The sequence below is a fragment of the Nerophis ophidion genome, linkage group LG03 (genome assembly GCF_033978795.1).
Source record: "Nerophis ophidion isolate RoL-2023_Sa linkage group LG03, RoL_Noph_v1.0, whole genome shotgun sequence".
Classification (NCBI taxonomy): domain Eukaryota; kingdom Metazoa; phylum Chordata; class Actinopteri; order Syngnathiformes; family Syngnathidae; genus Nerophis; species Nerophis ophidion.
The window spans coordinates 9,869,173-9,887,026 of record NC_084613.1 but is presented as its reverse complement, the minus strand read 5'-3'; the positions used below and the strand labels follow the sequence as shown (position 1 = coordinate 9,887,026).

General features: G+C 37.8%; 1 protein-coding gene across 12 annotated transcripts in view; it reads left to right on the top strand.

Annotated features, from left to right (window-relative positions):
• Window positions 1–17,854, top strand: part of LOC133549093 (membrane-associated guanylate kinase, WW and PDZ domain-containing protein 2-like) — a 292,488-nt gene that overhangs the window by 262,855 nt on the left and 11,779 nt on the right. For 7 of the 12 annotated variants that reach the window (XM_061894219.1, XM_061894216.1, XM_061894220.1 and 4 more), the window contains exons 19-21: window positions 8,690–8,909; window positions 11,526–11,669; window positions 14,202–14,340. In XM_061894219.1, coding sequence (XP_061750203.1) covers window positions 8,690–8,909; window positions 11,526–11,669; window positions 14,202–14,340 — 503 coding nt within the window. Of the gene's footprint in view, window positions 1–8,689; window positions 8,910–11,525; window positions 11,670–14,201; window positions 14,341–14,511; window positions 14,601–17,854 lie in introns of all 12 variants that reach the window. The other 5 variants (XM_061894228.1, XM_061894226.1, XM_061894224.1 and 2 more) reach the window with 2 other exon arrangements.

The window sequence follows — 17,854 nt, the reverse complement described above, 5'->3', positions numbered from 1 at the left end:
GTTGGAATATTACACATGTTTCATGTTGCCTTTTAGAGGTACTGTTGGAATATTACATTTAATATTAATATTACACATGTTTCATGTTGCCTTTTAGAGGTACTGTTGGAATATTACACATGTTTCATGTTGCCTTTTAGAGGTACTGTTGGAATATTACACATGTTTTATTTGCCTTTTAGAGGTACTGTTGGAATTTTACACACGTTTCATGTTGCCTTTTAGAGGTACTGTTGGAATATTACACATGTTTTATGTTGCCTTTTAGAGGTACTGTAGGAATATTACACATGTTTCATGTTGCCTTTTAGAGGTAGTGTTGGAATATTACATGTAATATTAATATTACACATGTTTCATGTAGCCTTTTAGAGGTACTGTTGGAATATTACATTTAATATTAATATTACACATGTTTTATGTTGCCTTTTAGAGGTACTGTTGGAATATTACACATGTTTCATGTTACATTTTAGAGGTACTGTTGGAATATTACACATGTTTCATGTTGCCTTTTGGAGGTATTGTTGGAATATTACACATGTTTTATGTTGCCTTTTAGAGGTACTGTTGGAATGTTACATGTAATATTAATATTACACATGTTTCATGTTGCCTTTTAGAGGTACTGTTGGAATGTTATAGATGTTTCATGTTGCCTCTAGGAGGTACTGTTGGAATATTACACATGTTTCATGTTGCCTTTTAGAGGTACTGTTGGAATATTACATTTAATATTAATATTACACATGTTTCATGTTGCCTTTTAGAGGTACTGTTGGAATGTTACACATGTTTCATGTTGCCTTTTAGAGGTACTGTTGGAATGTTACACATGTTTCATGTTGCCTTTTAGAGGTACTGTTGGAATATTACACATGTTTCATGTTGCCTTTTAGAGGTACTATAGGAATATTACACGTCTCATGTTGCATTTTAGAGGTACTGTTGGAATATTACACATGTTTCATGTTGTCTTTTAGAGGTACTGTTGGAATATTACACATGTTTCATGTTGCCTTTTAGAGGTACTGTTGGAATGTTACATGTAATATTAATATTACACATGTTTCATGTTGCCTTTTAGAGGTACTGTTGGAATATTACACGTTTCATTTTACCTTTTAGAGGTACTGTTGGAATATTACACATGTTTCATGTTACATTTTAGAGGTACTGTTGGAATATTACACATGTTTTATGTTGCCTTTTAGAGGTACTGTTGGAATGTTACATGTAATATTAATATTACACATGTTTCATGTTGCCTTTTAGAGGTACTGTTGGAATGTTACACATGTTTCATGTTGCCTTTTAGAGGTACTGTTGGAATGTTACACATGTTTCATGTTGCCTTTTAGAGGTACTGTTGGAATGTTACATGTAATATTAATATTACACATGTTTCATGTTGCCTTTTAGAGGTACTGTTGGAATGTTATAGATGTTTCATGTTGCCTCTTGGAGGTACTGTTGGAATATTACACATGTTTCATGTTGCCTTTTAGAGGTACTGTTGGAATATTACATTTAATATTAATATTACACATGTTTCATGTTGCCTTTTAGAGGTACTGTTGGAATATTACACATGTTTCATGTTACATTTTAGAGGTACTGTTGGAATATTACACATGTTTCATGTTGCCTTTTGGAGGTATTGTTGGAATATTACACATGTTTTATGTTGCCTTTTAGAGGTACTGTTGGAATGTTACATGTAATATTAATATTACACATGTTTCATGTTGCCTTTTAGAGGTACTGTTGGAATGTTATAGATGTTTCATGTTGCCTCTTGGAGGTACTGTTGGAATATTACACATGTTTCATGTTGCCTTTTAGAGGTACTGTTGGAATATTACATTTAATATTAATATTACACATGTTTCATGTTGCCTTTTAGAGGTACTGTTGGAATGTTACACATGTTTCATGTTGCCTTTTAGAGGTACTGTTGGAATGTTACACATGTTTCATGTTGCCTTTTAGAGGTACTGTTGGAATATTACACGTTTCATGTTGCCTTTTAGAGGTACTATTGGAATATTACACGTCTCATGTTGCCTTTTAGAGGTACTGTTGGAATATTACACATGTTTCATGTTGTCTTTTAGAGGTACTGTTGGAATATTACACATGTTTCATGTTGCCTTTTAGAGGTACTGTTGGAATGTTACATGTAATATTAATATTACACATGTTTCATGTTGCCTTTTAGAGGTACTGTTGGAATATTACACGTTTCATTTTACCTTTTAGAGGTACTGTTGGAATATTACACATGTTTCATGTTACATTTTAGAGGTACTGTTGGAATATTACACATGTTTCATGTTGCCTTTTGGAGGTACTGTTGGAATATTACACGTTTCATATTGCCTTTTAGAGGTACTGTTGGAATATTACACATGTTTCAATGTTGCTTTTTAGAGGTACTGTTGGAATATTACATGTATTAGTAATATTACACCTGTTTCATGTTGCCTTTTAGAGGTACTGTTGGAATATTACACATGTTTCATGTTGCCTTTTGGAGGTACTGTTGGAATATTACACATGTTTCATCTTGCCTTTTAGAGGTACTGTTGGAATGTTACATGTAATATTAATATTACACATGTTTCATGTTGCCTTTTAGAGGTACTGTTGGAATATTACACGTTTCATGTTACCTTTTAGAGGTACTGTTGGAATATTACACGTTTCATGTTGCCTTTTAGAGGTACTGTTGGGACATTACACATGTTTCATTTTGCCTTTTGGAGGCAATGTAGGAATATTACACATTTCATGTTGCTATTTAGAGGTACTGTTGGAATATTACACGTTTCATGTTGCCTTTTAGAGGTACTGTTGGAATATTACATGTAATAATAATATTACACGTTTCATGTTGCCATTTAGAGGTACTGTTGGAATATTACATGTTTCATGTTGCCTTTTAGAGGTACTGTTGGAATATTACACATGTTTCATGTTGCCTTTTAGAGGTACTGTTGAAATATTACATGTTTCATCTTGCCTTTTGAGGTACTTTTGGAATATTACACATGTTTTATGTTGCCTTTTAGAGGTACTGTTGGAATGTTACACATGTTTCATGTTGCCTTTTAGAGGTACTGTTGGAATGTTACACATGTTTCATGTTGCCTTTTAGAGGTACTGTTGGAATATTACACATGTTTCATGTTGCCTTTTAGAGGTACTATAGGAATATTACACGTCTCATGTTGCCTTTTAGAGGTACTGTTGGAATATTACACATGTTTCATGTTGCCTTTTAGAGGTACTGTTGGAATGTTACATGTAATATTAATATTACACATGTTTCATGTTGCCTTTTAGAGGTACTGTTGGAATATTACACGTTTAATTTTACCTTTTAGAGGTACTGTTGGAATATTACACATGTTTCATGTTACATTTTAGAGGTACTGTTGGAATATTACACATGTGTCATATTGCCTTTTGGAGGTACTGTTGGAATATTACACGTTTCATATTGCCTTTTAGAGGTACTGTTGGAATATTACACATGTTTCAATGTTGCTTTTTAGAGGTACTGTTGGAATATTACATGTATTAGTAATATTACACATGTTTCATATTGCCTTTTAGAGGTACTGTTGGAATATAACACATGTTTCATGTTGCCTTTTGGAGGTACTGTTGGAATATTACACATGTTTCATCTTGCCTTTTAGAGGTACTGTTGGAATGTTACATGTAATATTAATATTACACATGTTTCATGTTGCCTTTTAGGGGTACTGTTGGAATATTACACGTTTCATGTTGCCTTTTAGAGGTACTGTTGGGACATTACACATGTTTCATTTTGCCTTTTGGAGGCAATGTAGGAATATTACACATTTCATGTTGCTATTTAGAGGTACTGTTGGAATATTACACGTTTCATGTTGCCTTTTAGAGGTACTGTTGGAATATTACATGTAATAATAATATTACACGTTTCATGTTGCCATTTAGAGGTACTGTTGGAATATTACATATGTTTCATGTTGCCTTTTAGAGGTACTGTTGGAATATTACATGTAATAATAATATTACACGTTTCATGTTGCCATTTAGAGGTACTGTTGGAATATTACATATGTTTCATGTTGCCTTTTAGAGGTACTGTTGGAATATTACACATGTTTCATGTTGCCTTTTAGAGGTACTGTTGAAATATTACATGTTTCATCTTGCCTTTTGAGGTACTTTTGGAATATTACACATGTTTTATGTTGCCTTTTAGAGGTACTGTAGGAATGTTACACATGTTTCATGTTGCCTTTTACAGGTACTGTAGGAATATTACACATGTTTCATGTTACCTTTTAGAGGTACTGTTGGAATATTACACATGTGTCATGTTGCCTTTTGGAGATACTGTTGGAATATTACACGTTTCATGTTGTCTTTTAGAGGTACTGTTGGAATATTACACATGTTTCATGTTGCCTTTTAGAGGTATTGTTGGAATATTACACATGTTTCATGTTGCCTTTTAGAGGTACTGTTGGAATATTACACGTTTCATGTTGCCTTTTAGAGATACTGTTGGAACATTACACATGTTTCATGTTACCTTTTAGAGGTACTGTTGGAATATTACACATGTTTCATGTTGCCTTTTAGAGGTACTGTTGGAATATTACACATGTTTTATGTTGCCTTTTAGAGGTACTGTTGGAATATTACACATGTTTCATGTTGCCTTTTAGAGGTACTGTTGGAATATTACACATGTTTTATGTTGCCTTTTAGAGGTACTGTAGGAATATTACACATGTTTCATGTTGCCTTTTAGAGGTAGTGTTGGAATATTACATGTAATATTAATATTACACATGTTTCATGTAGCCTTTTAGAGGTACTGTTGGAATATTACATTTAATATTAATATTACACATGTTTTATGTTGCCTTTTAGAGGTACTGTTGGAATATTACACATGTTTCATGTTACATTTTAGAGGTACTGTTGGAATATTACACATGTTTCATGTTGCCTTTTGGAGGTATTGTTGGAATATTACACATGTTTTATGTTGCCTTTTAGAGGTACTGTTGGAATGTTACATGTAATATTAATATTACACATGTTTCATGTTGCCTTTTAGAGGTACTGTTGGAATGTTATAGATGTTTCATGTTGCCTCTTGGAGGTACTGTTGGAATATTACACATGTTTCATGTTGCCTTTTAGAGGTACTGTTGGAATATTACATTTAATATTAATATTACACATGTTTCATGTTGCCTTTTAGAGGTACTGTTGGAATGTTACACATGTTTCATGTTGCCTTTTAGAGGTACTGTTGGAATGTTACACATGTTTCATGTTGCCTTTTAGAGGTACTGTTGGAATATTACACATGTTTCATGTTGCCTTTTAGAGGTACTATAGGAATATTACACGTCTCATGTTGCATTTTAGAGGTACTGTTGGAATATTACACATGTTTCATGTTGTCTTTTAGAGGTACTGTTGGAATATTACACATGTTTCATGTTGCCTTTTAGAGGTACTGTTGGAATATTACACATGTTTCATGTTGCCTTTTAGAGGTACTGTTGGAATATTACACATGTTTCATGTTGCCTTTTCGAGGTACTGTTGGAACGTTACACATGTTTCATGTTGCCTTTTGGAGGCAATGTAGGAATATTACACATTTCATGTTGCTATTTAGAGGTACTGTTGGAATATTACACGTTTCATGTTGCCTTTTAGAGGTACTGTAGGAATATTAGACATGTTTCATGTTGCCTTTTAGAGGTACTGTTGGAATATTACATGTAATAATAATATTACACGTTTCATGTTGCCATTTAGAGGTACTGTTGGAATATTACATACGTTTCATGTTGCCTTTTAGAGGTACTGTTGGAATATTACATACGTTTCATGTTGCCTTTTAGAGGTACTGTTGAAATATTACATGTTTCATCTTGCCTTTTGAGGTACTTTTGGAATATTACACATGTTTTATGTTAACTTTTAGAGGTACTGTAGGAATATTCCACATGTTTCATGTTACCTTTTAGAGGTACTGTTGGAATATTACACGTTTCATGTTGCCTTTTAGAGGTACTGTTGGAACATTACACATGTTTCATGTTGCCTTGTGGAGGCACTGTAGGAATATTACACATGTTTCATGTTGTCTTTTAGAGGTACTATTGGAATATTACACATGTTTCATGTTGCCTTTTAGAGGTACTGTTGGAATATTACACATTTCATGTTGCCTTTTAGAGGTACTGTTGGAACATTACACATGTTTCATGTTGCCTTTTGGAGGCACGGTAGGAATATTACACGTTTCATGTAGCCTTTTAGGGGTACTGTTGAAATATTATACATTTCATGTTGCCTTTTAGAGGTACTGTTGGAATGTTACACAGGTTTCATGTTGCCTTTTAGAGGTACTGTTGGAATGTTACACATGTTTCATGTTGCCTTTTTGAGGTACTGTTGGAATATTACATGTAATATTAATATTACACATGTTTCATGTTGCCTTTTCGAGGTAATAGCCAATTAGGAGGAGCTATTGCGACATTAGATCTGATGTTAACGTGTGGTGAGGAGCGATCGCAACACTAAATTTGGTGTTAACGGGTGGTAAGGAGCGATTGTGACACTAAATATTATGTTAACGTGTGGTGAGGAGCAATTGAGTCACTAGATTTAGTGTGAATGTGTGGTGATGAGCGATTGCGACACTAGATTTGGTGTGAACGTGTGGTGAGGAGCAATTGCGACACTAGATTTTATGCTAACATGCGGTGAGGAGCGATTGTGACACTAGATATGGTGTGAATGTGTGGTGAAGAGCGATTTGGACACTAGATTTTAGTGTTAACGTGTGGTGAGGAGCGATTGCGACACTAGATATGGTGTGAACGTGTGGTGAGGAGCGATTGCGACACTAGATATGGTGTGAACGTGTGGTGAGGAGCGATTGCGACACTAGATTTGGTGTGAATGTGTGGTGAGGAGCGATTGCGACACTAGATTTGATGTGAATGTGTGGTGAGGAGCGATTGTGACACTAGATTTGGTGTTGACGTGTGGTGAAAAGCGACCGCCACACTAGATTTGGTGCTAACGTGTAATGAGGAGCTGTTGCGACACTATATTTTATGTTAACGTGTGGTGAAGAGCGATTTCGACACTAGATATGGTGTAACGTGTGCTGAGGAACGATTGTGACACCAGATTTTATGTTAACGTGTGGTTAGGAGCGATTGTGACACCAGATTTTATGTTAACGTGTGGTGAGGAGCGATTGCGACACTACATTTGGTGTCAACGTGTGGTGAGGAGCGATTGCGACACTTGACTTGGTGTCAATGTGTGTTGAGGAGCGATTGTGACACCAGATTTTATGTTAACGTGTGGTGAGGAGCGATTGCGACACTACATTTGGTGTCAATGTGTGGTGAGGAGCGATTGCGACACTACATTTGGTGTCAACGTGTGGTGAGGAGCGATTGCGACACTTGACTTGGTGTCAATGTGTGGTGAGGAGCGATTGCGACACTTGACTTGGTGTCAATGTGTGGTGAGGAGCGATTGTGACACCAGATTTTATGTTAACGTGTGGTGAGGAGCGATTGCGACACTACATTTGGTGTCAATGTGTGGTGAGGAGCGATTGGGACATTAGATTTTATGTTAACGTGTGGTGAGGAGCGATTGCGACACTACATTTGGTGTCAACGTGTGGTGAGGAGCGATTGCGACACTTGACTTGGTGTCAATGTGTGGTGAGGAGCGATTGTGACACCAGATTTTATGTTAACGTGTGGTGAGGAGCGATTGCGACACTACATTTGGTGTCAATGTGTGGTGAGGAGCGATTGGGACATTAGATTTGATGTCAACGTGTGGTGAGGAGCGATTGCGAAACTAGATCTGGTGTTAACGTGTGGTGTGGAGCGATTGCGACACTACATTTGGTGTCAATGTGTGGTGAGGAGCGATTGGGACATTAGATTTGGTGTCAACGTGTGGTGAGAAGCGATTGCGAAACTAGATCTGGTGTTAACGTGTGGTGAGGAGCGATTGCGACACTACATTTGGTGTCAATGTGTGGTGAGGAGCGATTGGGACATTAGATTTGGTGTCAACGTGTGGTGAGGAGCGATTGCGAAACTAGATCTGGTGTTAACGTGTGGTGAGGAGCGATTGCGACACTACATTTGGTGTCAATGTGTGGTGAGGAGCGATTGGGACACTTGACTTGGTGTCAATGTGTGGTGAGGAGCGATTGTGACACCAGATTTTATGTTAACGTGTGGTGAGGAGCGATTGCGACACTACATTTGGTGTCAATGTGTGGTGAGGAGCGATTGGGACATTAGATTTGGTGTCAATGTGTGGTGAGGAGCGATTGCGACACTTGACTTGGTGTCAATGTGTGGTGAGGAGCGATTGTGACACCAGATTTTATGTTAACGTGTGGTGAGGAGCGATTGCGACACTACATTTGGTGTCAATGTGTGGTAAGGAGCGATTGGGACATTAGATTTGGTGTCAACGTGTGGTGAGGAGCGATTGCGAAACTAGATCTGGTGTTAACGTGTGTTGTGGAGCGCGGCGCTCGCGGGATCCTTGGCTGTCCCCACAAGACCCTCTCAGATTGTGTTGCTTTCCCCCTCCCTCACAGGTCAGAGGTTAAAGCCAGACAGGATGTCAAACCTGACTTCCGCCATCCTCCGTTCACTGATTACAGGCAACCCCCCGTCGACTACCGTCACCCGCCGGTGACCGACTACCGTCAACCCCCGACGCTGGACTACCGGCACCCTCCAGGCCTGCTGGACTTCAGGCAGCACCCTGCCGCCTCGCAGTTTCCCCTCAGCATCACGGCGGACTTTAGACCGCAGGTAGGCTTTGTTTACCAAGTTTTCCAAAGTTGAGCTTACCTACCTCAATAATTTTGATTGACAGGTGGGGGTGAAAATGGCCTTAAATTGAAGGCGACAGGAAATGCTGTCATTCTGTATGTTCATAGCCAATTTTAATGAACACTTTGATTTAGGGTATCCATCCATTTTCTACCGCTTGTCCCTTTTGGGGCTGTTGGAGCCTATCTCGGCTGCATTCGGGCGGAAGGCAGAGTACACCCTGGCCAACACAGACAGACATGTACAAACATATAAAGGGCATTCTTACTCAACGGCCATACATGTCACACTAAACAACGTCGACACTGTCATAAACCTGTGCCATATTGTGAAACCATACGAAACAACAATGACAAACACATTTCCGGAGAATATAAACATAAACAAAACCGAACAAATGCCCAGAATTCTCCGCAGTGCCAACTCTTCTGGGACGCTACACTATTTAATTTGGTACAGGGCGTAATTATAAGTGTGACCAGTAGATGGCAGTCAAACATAAGAGATAAGTCTCAAGTAAAAAACACCAACATTTTAAACGTACAATTGAAAATCCATCCATCCATTAATTTTCTACAGCTTGTCCCTTTCGGGGTCGCAGGGGATGTTGGAGCCTATCTCGGCTGCATTCGGGCGGAAGGCGGTGTACACGCTGGACAAGTCGCCGGGCCAACACAGATAGACATGTACAAACATATAAATGGCATTCTTACTCAACGGCCATACATGTCAGACTAAACAACGTCGACACTGTCATAAACCTGTGCCATATTGTGAAACCGTACCAAACAACAATGACAAACACATTTCCGGAGAATATAAACATAAACACAACAGAACAAATGCCCAGAATTTTCCGCAGTAACAACTATTCCGGGACGCTTCACTATTTTATTTGGTACAGGGTGTAATTATGAGTGTGACCAGTAGATGGCAGTCAAACATAAGAGATGAGTCTCAAGTAAACAACACCAACATTTTAAACGTACAATTGAAAATCCATCCATCCATTAATTTTCTACAGCTTGTCGCGGGGGGGGGTGCTGGTGCCTATCTCGGCTGCATTCAGGCGGAAGGCGGGGTACTGCCCTGGACAAGTCGCCGAGCCAACACAGATAGACATGTACAAACATATAAATGGCATTCTTACTCAACGGCCATACATGTCAGACTAAACAACATCGACACTGTCATAAACCTGTGCCATATTGTGAAACCATACGAAACAACAATGACAAACACATTTCCGGAGAATATAAACATAAACACAACAGAACAAATGCCCAGAATTTTCCGCAGTAACAACTATTCCGGGACGCTTCACTATTTTATTTGGTACAGGGTGTAATTATAAGTGTGACCAGTAGATGGCAGTCAAACATAAGAGATGAGTCTCAAGTAAACAACACCAACATTTTAAACGTACAATTGAAAATCCATCCATCCATTAATTTTCTACAGCTTGTCCCTTTCGGGGTCGCGGGGGGGGGTACTGGTGCCTATCTCGGCTGCATTCAGGCGGAAGGCGGGGTACTACCCTGGACAAGTCGCTGGGCCAACACAGATAGACATGTACAAACATATAAAGGGGCATTCTTACTCAACGGCCATACATGTCACACTAAACAACGTCGACACTGTCATAAACCTGTGCCATATTGTGAAACCATACCAAACAACAATGACAAACACATTTCGGGAGACTATAAACATAAACACAACCGAACAAATGCCCAGAATTCTCCGCAGTAACAACTCTTCCGGGACGCTTCACTATTTTATGTGGTACAGGGTGTAAATATAAGTGTGGCTAGTAGATGGCAGTCAAACATAAGAGATAAGTCTCAAGTAAACAACACCAACATTTTAAACGTACAATTGAAAATACATCCATCCATTAATTTTCTACAGCTTGTCCCTTTCGGGGTCGCAGGGGGTGTTGGAGCCTATCTCGGCTGCATTCGGGCGGAAGGCAGGGTACACCCTGGACAAGTCGCCGGGCCAACACAGATAGACATATAAAGGGCATCCTTCCTCAACAGCCATACATGTCACACTAAACAACGTCGACACTGTCATAAACCTGTGCCATATTGTGAAACCATACCAAACAACAATGACAAACACATTTCGGGGTGTAATTATAAGTGTGACCAGTAGATGGCAGTCAAACATAAGAGATGAGTCTCAAGTAAACATCACCAACATTTTAAATGTCCCATTGAAAGTGTAGAACATGACACACGGCGCTCAAAAATCAACATGTTTTGGTAGTAAATATTTTAGTGCCATTTCTAATATAAAGGAGTTTTAAGTTCTTACTTATATCTGTCAATAAACTCGCCATAAAAGCGCTAAAACATACCGGTGGAGTGAGTTCAAATTATTCACATTTATGACAAACTTTTTCCAAAATATAGAATGTAAAATATATCAGGACAATACATACGTTTATCATTTGTTTTCAAAAAGCTTACAAAACAGTGGGACCCCCAAAAATGTACTGTGGGACCCCATTTTTACGACTTAACGGGGACCCTGGGACCCCATTTTGAAGATTGCTTAGCGCCAACACTGCTGTTTGCTCCCCTGCAGGACTTTGACTACTTCACGGTGGAGCTGGAGAAAAGCTCCAAGGGCTTCGGTTTCAGCATCCGGGGCGGCAGAGAGTACAAGATGGATCTGTTTGTGTTACGCCTCGCAGAGGACGGCCCCGCCATTCGCAACGGGAGGATGAGGGTGAGCACGCCCACAACGTGAATGCTCCGATTATAACTCCAATGTTTTTTTGGTTCGCGAGAAGAACTTTATTTTCTGACTAAAATAAGGATTTGGAGTCAACAGGAAACTTCTCTTTGAACAAATAGTCCTTGATCAACAAGTGTGTGACCACCAATGTCGGAACGGTTATTGCAGGCATAAACTTAACGTAAAAGACTGAATATAAGATGGGGCCCTGCTGGGTCTTGGGCGGTGCTCAGGTGGGAGGACAAGAGGGGCGACCGCCCCGAAGCACCTGGTTTTTCAGCAATTGAACATGCTAAAATTTTGCCAAAAAATGCAGCATTTAAAGATGTCTTAGTGTTTAAAGAATTAAAAAATTATTAAAGTTGACATATATACATAGCCCATTCATTCAAAGGAATCAATGTCTGTTTCAGTCACTATGTTATTTAGTCCCAACAGTAATTACAGCTTGTGTTCAAATCCACAGGAACCACATGGGTTAGCCTACTCAATACAGTATTTACAACCTTACTAGTGTTCACTTCAGAGCCACAGATTATTCATCTACTTATTGACATTATTTACACACAACTTTGTCTGTTTCAGTCACTATGTTATTTAGTCCCAACAGTAATTACAGCTTGTGTTCAAATCCACAGGAACCACATGGGTTAGCCTACTCTATACAGTATTTACAACCTTACTAGTGTTCCCTTCACCGCCACAGATTATTCATCTACTTATTGACGTTATTTACACATTACTTTGTCTGTTTCAGTCACTACAGTAATTACAATTTGTGTTCACATCCACAGGAACCACATGGGTTAGCCTACTCTATACAGTATTTACAACCTTACTAGTGTTCCCTTTACAGCCACAGATTATTCATCTACTTATTGACATTATTTACACACAACTTTGTCTGTTTCAGTCACTATGTTATTTAGTCCCAACAGTAATTACAGCTTGTGTTCAAATCCACAGGAACCACATGGGTTAGTCTACTCTATACAGTATATACAACCTTACTAGTGTTCACTTCACAGCCACAGAGGGTTCATCTACTTATTGACATTATTTACACATTACTTTGTCTGTTTCAGTCACTACGGTAATTACAACTTGTGTTCACATCCACAGGAACCACATGGGTTAGCCTACTCTATACAGTATTTACAACCTTACTAGTGTTCCCTTTACAGCCACAGATTATTCATCTACTTATTGACATTATTTACACATAACTTTGTCTGTTTCAGTCACTGTTATTTAGTCACTACAGTAATTACAGCGTGTGTTCACATCCACAGGAACCACATGGGTTAGCCTACTCTATACAGTACTTACAACCTTACTAGTGTTCACTTCACAGCCACAGCTGGTTCATCTACTTATTGACATTATTTACACATTACTTTGTCTGTTTCAGTCACCACAGTGATTACAACTTGTGGTCACATCCACAGGAACAACATGGGTTAGCCTACACTTTACAGTATTTGCAACCTTAATAGTGTTCCCTTCGCAGTCACAGATTATTCGTCTACATATTCATAGTATTTACACATAACTTTGTTTCAGTCACTATGTGATTTAGTCACTGCAGTCATTAGAAATTGTGTTCACATCCACAGGAACCACATGGGTTAGCCTACTATATACATTATTTACAACCTTACTAGTGTTCACATCACAGCCAGAGATGGTTCACCAACTTATTGACATTATCTACTCATGACTTTTTCTGTGTCAGTCACTATGTTATTTAGTCACAATAATAATTACAACTTGTGTTCACATCCACAGGAACCACATGGGTTAGCCAAATATATTCATTATTTACAACCTTACTAGTGTTTACATCACAGCCAGAGATGGTTCATCTACTTATTGACATTATTTACACATTACTATGGCATTTCTGCTTTGATGGCTCTGACATGAGCCTTTTGTTTCTGCTTTAGTGGATTACGCCTGGGATTTTATAGCCAATTTCTGACTCTTCAACTCTCTCGCCACTTCTAACTGCTCCAAATGCAAAACATCATAAAGAGTACAAACAATGTTGATTCATTAGCTAACTTCCTTTATTTTATTATAGCCATTTTTGATTTATAGCATGAAATAACAAATGTCTTGCAGTCACATTGTTTATGTTTTTGGGATGTGTTGTGATTTCCCTTCCTGGTTCGACGGCCCGTCCCTAATGTTTTGCCCTAATCTTAACCAATGGTGACTCAACATAGTAAACAACAACTAATCATGGATGTTCTCGTACATAAACCAACCAATCATCGCTTCCATTTTTAACTTCATCATTTTTGATGGAAAACCCTACTTTTTACCACTGGATATTCAAAAACCGGGAAAACCGTAATTCTTGTATGGCAAAGAGACGGATCAAGATTTTAACACACATTGTAGGTCGGGGGGAAAAAAACGGAGAATATTTTTTTATTTTTTTACAGAGATAAAAAAAAAGACGGATTTCCGACTATAGACGGAAAAAAATCCCATGCCTGTGTAATGTGTCTCCTTTAGGTGGGGGATCAGATCATCGAGATAAACGGGGACAGCACGCGGGACATGACTCACGCCCGCGCCATCGAGCTCATCAAGGCCGGGGGCCGGCGGGTCAGACTGCTGCTAAAAAGAGGCACGGGACAAGTTCCGGAATACGGTGGGTGCTGTTAGGCCTCAATCCCCTTTTTGTAATAACAGATTAACTCCTGTCTCTCCTCCATAGATTAACCAGCATTTTAACTACTTTTATTAATACTTGGAAGTGTTGTTTTTGGGAGTGGAACCACTGGCATATATGTACTGTGGGCTTTTACTTGCCTTCCCTCAGGAATGGTACCTTCCAACCTGTCCATGTGCATGAAAGGTGACACACTAAGCTCCCCCTATTTCTTCCTAATGGGCCACTCGAAAGACACGGTTTGTTCGCAGCTGCATGTCTTCTCTTTCTTCTCGCCGAGTGCTGTGCGTCGCATGCTCATGACTCCGTTGTGTGTGTGTACGTGTGTGTGTGTGTGTTTTTTTGCACATGTTGTGTCAAGTGCACCTGCTGGTGTCTGTGAATATACAGCACACTTGGGCATTTCAAGGCCCGTTAAGCTTTTCAATCTGGCCCACCGGACATTCCAAAATAATTTATTTAAGATCCTTAAGATGGAAATTGTAGCTGACGTTATGATGTGTAGTGATGTTTTTACATGACTAAAGTCTTGAACTATACTAAGTATTTCAATGGTTGCTTTTGCATGATATACTAGTTGCTGTGGTCATCTAATGAGTTACTATGGTAATCTAATGAGTTATTAAGGTCATCCAAAGAGTTACTATGGTCATCTAAGGAGTTATTATGCTAATCTAATGAGTTATTATGCTAATCTAATGAGTTACTACGGTCATCTAATGAGTTATTATGGTCATCTAATGAGTTATTATACTAATCTAATGAGTTACTATGGTCATCTAATGAGTTACTATAGTCATCTAATGAGCTAATATGGTCAACTAATGAGTTACTATGGTCATCTAATGAGCTAATACGGTGATTTAATGAGTAACTATGGTTATCTAATGAGTTACTATGGTCATCTAATGAGCTAATACGGTCATTTAATGAGTTACTATGGTCATCTAATGAGTTAGGTAGGTCATCTAATGAGTGACTATGGTCATTTAATGAGTTACTATAGTCATCTAATGAGTTAGGTAGGTCATCTAATGAGTTACAATGGTCATTTAATGAGTTTCTATAGTCATCTAATGAGTTAGGTAGGTCATCTAATGAGCTAATATGGTCATCTAATGAGTTACTATGGTCATCTAATGAGTTACAATGGTCATCTAATGAGTTACTAAGGTCATCTAATGAGTAACTATAGTCATGTAATGAGTTAGGTAGGTCATCTAATGAGTTACTATGGTCATCTAATGAGCTAATATGCTAATCTAATGAGTTAGGTAGGTCATCTAATGAGTTACTATGGTCATCTAATGAGCTAATACGGCCATTTAATGAGTTACTATGGTCATCTAATGAGTTAGGTAGGTCATCTAATGAGTTACAATGGTCATTTAATGAGTTACTATAGTCATCTAATGAGTTAGGTAGGTCATCTAATGAGTTACTATGGTCATCTAATGAGCTAATATGGTCATTTAATGAGTTACTATGGTCATCTAATGAGTTACTATGGTCATCTAATGAGTTAGGTAGGTCATCTAATGAGTTACAATGGTCATCTAATGAGTTACTAAGGTCATCTAATGAGTAACTATAGTCATGTAATGAGTTAGGTAGGTCATCTAATGAGTTACTATGGTCATCTAATGAGCTAATATGGTCATTTAATGAGTTACTATCGTCATCTAATGAGCTAATACAGTCATCTAATGAGTTACTATGGTCATCTAATGAGCTAATATGGTCATCCAATGAGTTACTATGGTCATCTAATGAGTTACTATGGTCATCTAATGAGTTACTATAGTCATCTAATGAGTTACTATGGTCATCTAATGAGCTAATACGGTCATTTAATGAGTTACTATGGTCATCTAATGAGTTACTATGGTCATCTAATGAGTTACTATGGTCATCTAATGAGTTACTATGGTCATATAATGAGCTAATACGGTCATTTAATGAGTTACTACGGTCATCTAATGAGTTACTATGGTCATCTAATGAGCTAATATGGTCATCCAATGAGTTACTATGGTCCTCTAATGAGTTACTATGGTCACCTAATGAGTTACTATGGTCATCTAATGAGTTACTATAGTCATCTAATGAGTTACTATGGTCATCTAATGAGCTAATACGGTCATTTAATGAGTTACTATGGTCATCTAATGAGTTACTATGGTCATCTAATGAGTTACTATGGTCATATAATGAGCTAATACGGTCATTTAATGAGTTACTATGGTCATCTAATGAGTTACTATGCTAATCTAATGAGTTACTATGCTAATCTAATTCGTTACTATTGTCATCTAATGAGTTATTATGCTAATCTAATGAGTTACTATGGTCATCCAAAGAGTTACTATGGTCATCTAATGAGTTACTATGGTCATCTAATGAGTTACTATGCTAATCTAATTTGTTACTATGGTCATCTAATTAGTTACTATGGTCATCTAATGAGTTACTATAGTCATCTAATGAGTTACTATGGTCAACTAATGACTTACTATGGTCATCTAATGAGTTACTATGGTCATCTAATGAGTTACTACGGTCATCTAATGAGTTAATATGCTAATCTAATGAGTTACTACGGTCATATGGTCATCTAATGAGTTACTATGGTCATTTAATGAGTTACTATGGTCATCTAACGAGTTGCTATAGTCATCTGAGTTAGGTAGGTCATCTAATGAGTTACAATGGTCATCTAATGAGTTACTATAGTCATCTATGAGCTAATATGGTCATTTAATGAGTTATTATGGTCATCTAATGAGTTACTATAGTCATCTAATGAGCTAATATGGTCATCTAATGAGTTACTATGGTCATCTAATGAGTTACTATGCTAATCTAATAAGTTACTATGGCCATCTAATGAGTTACTTTAGTCATCTAATGAGCTAATATGGTCATTTAATGAGTAACTATGGTCATCTAATGAGTTACTAAGGTTATGTAGTTAGTTACTATGGTCATCTAATGAGCTACTATGGTATATGTATTAGTTACTAAGGTTATTTAATGAGTTGCTATAGTCATCTAATTAGTTACAATGGTCATCTAATGAGCTACTATGGTAATGTCATTAGTTACTATGGTAATTTAATGAGTTATTGTGGTCATGCAATTAGTTACTGTGGTAATCGACATACTGTGGTCATCTAATGAGTTACTACGGTAAAGTAATCAGTTACTATGGTAATGTAATGAGTTACTGTGGTCATCTAATTAGTTATTATGGCTTCCAAAAGTGCCTTATTGCAGTGAAACTTGCCAAGGGACATGTAAACAAATATTAACATTGCTGTTTGTATACTTTTGACCCAGCAGATTTGCTCACATTTTCAATAGACACATAATACATTCAGAAAAGAACCAAACTTCATGAATGTTTTTTGTGTCCAAAAACTCATGACAGCCATGATATTATGATCTTTACAAGTGTACGTAAACTTTTGCTGGCGACTGTATATTATCATCG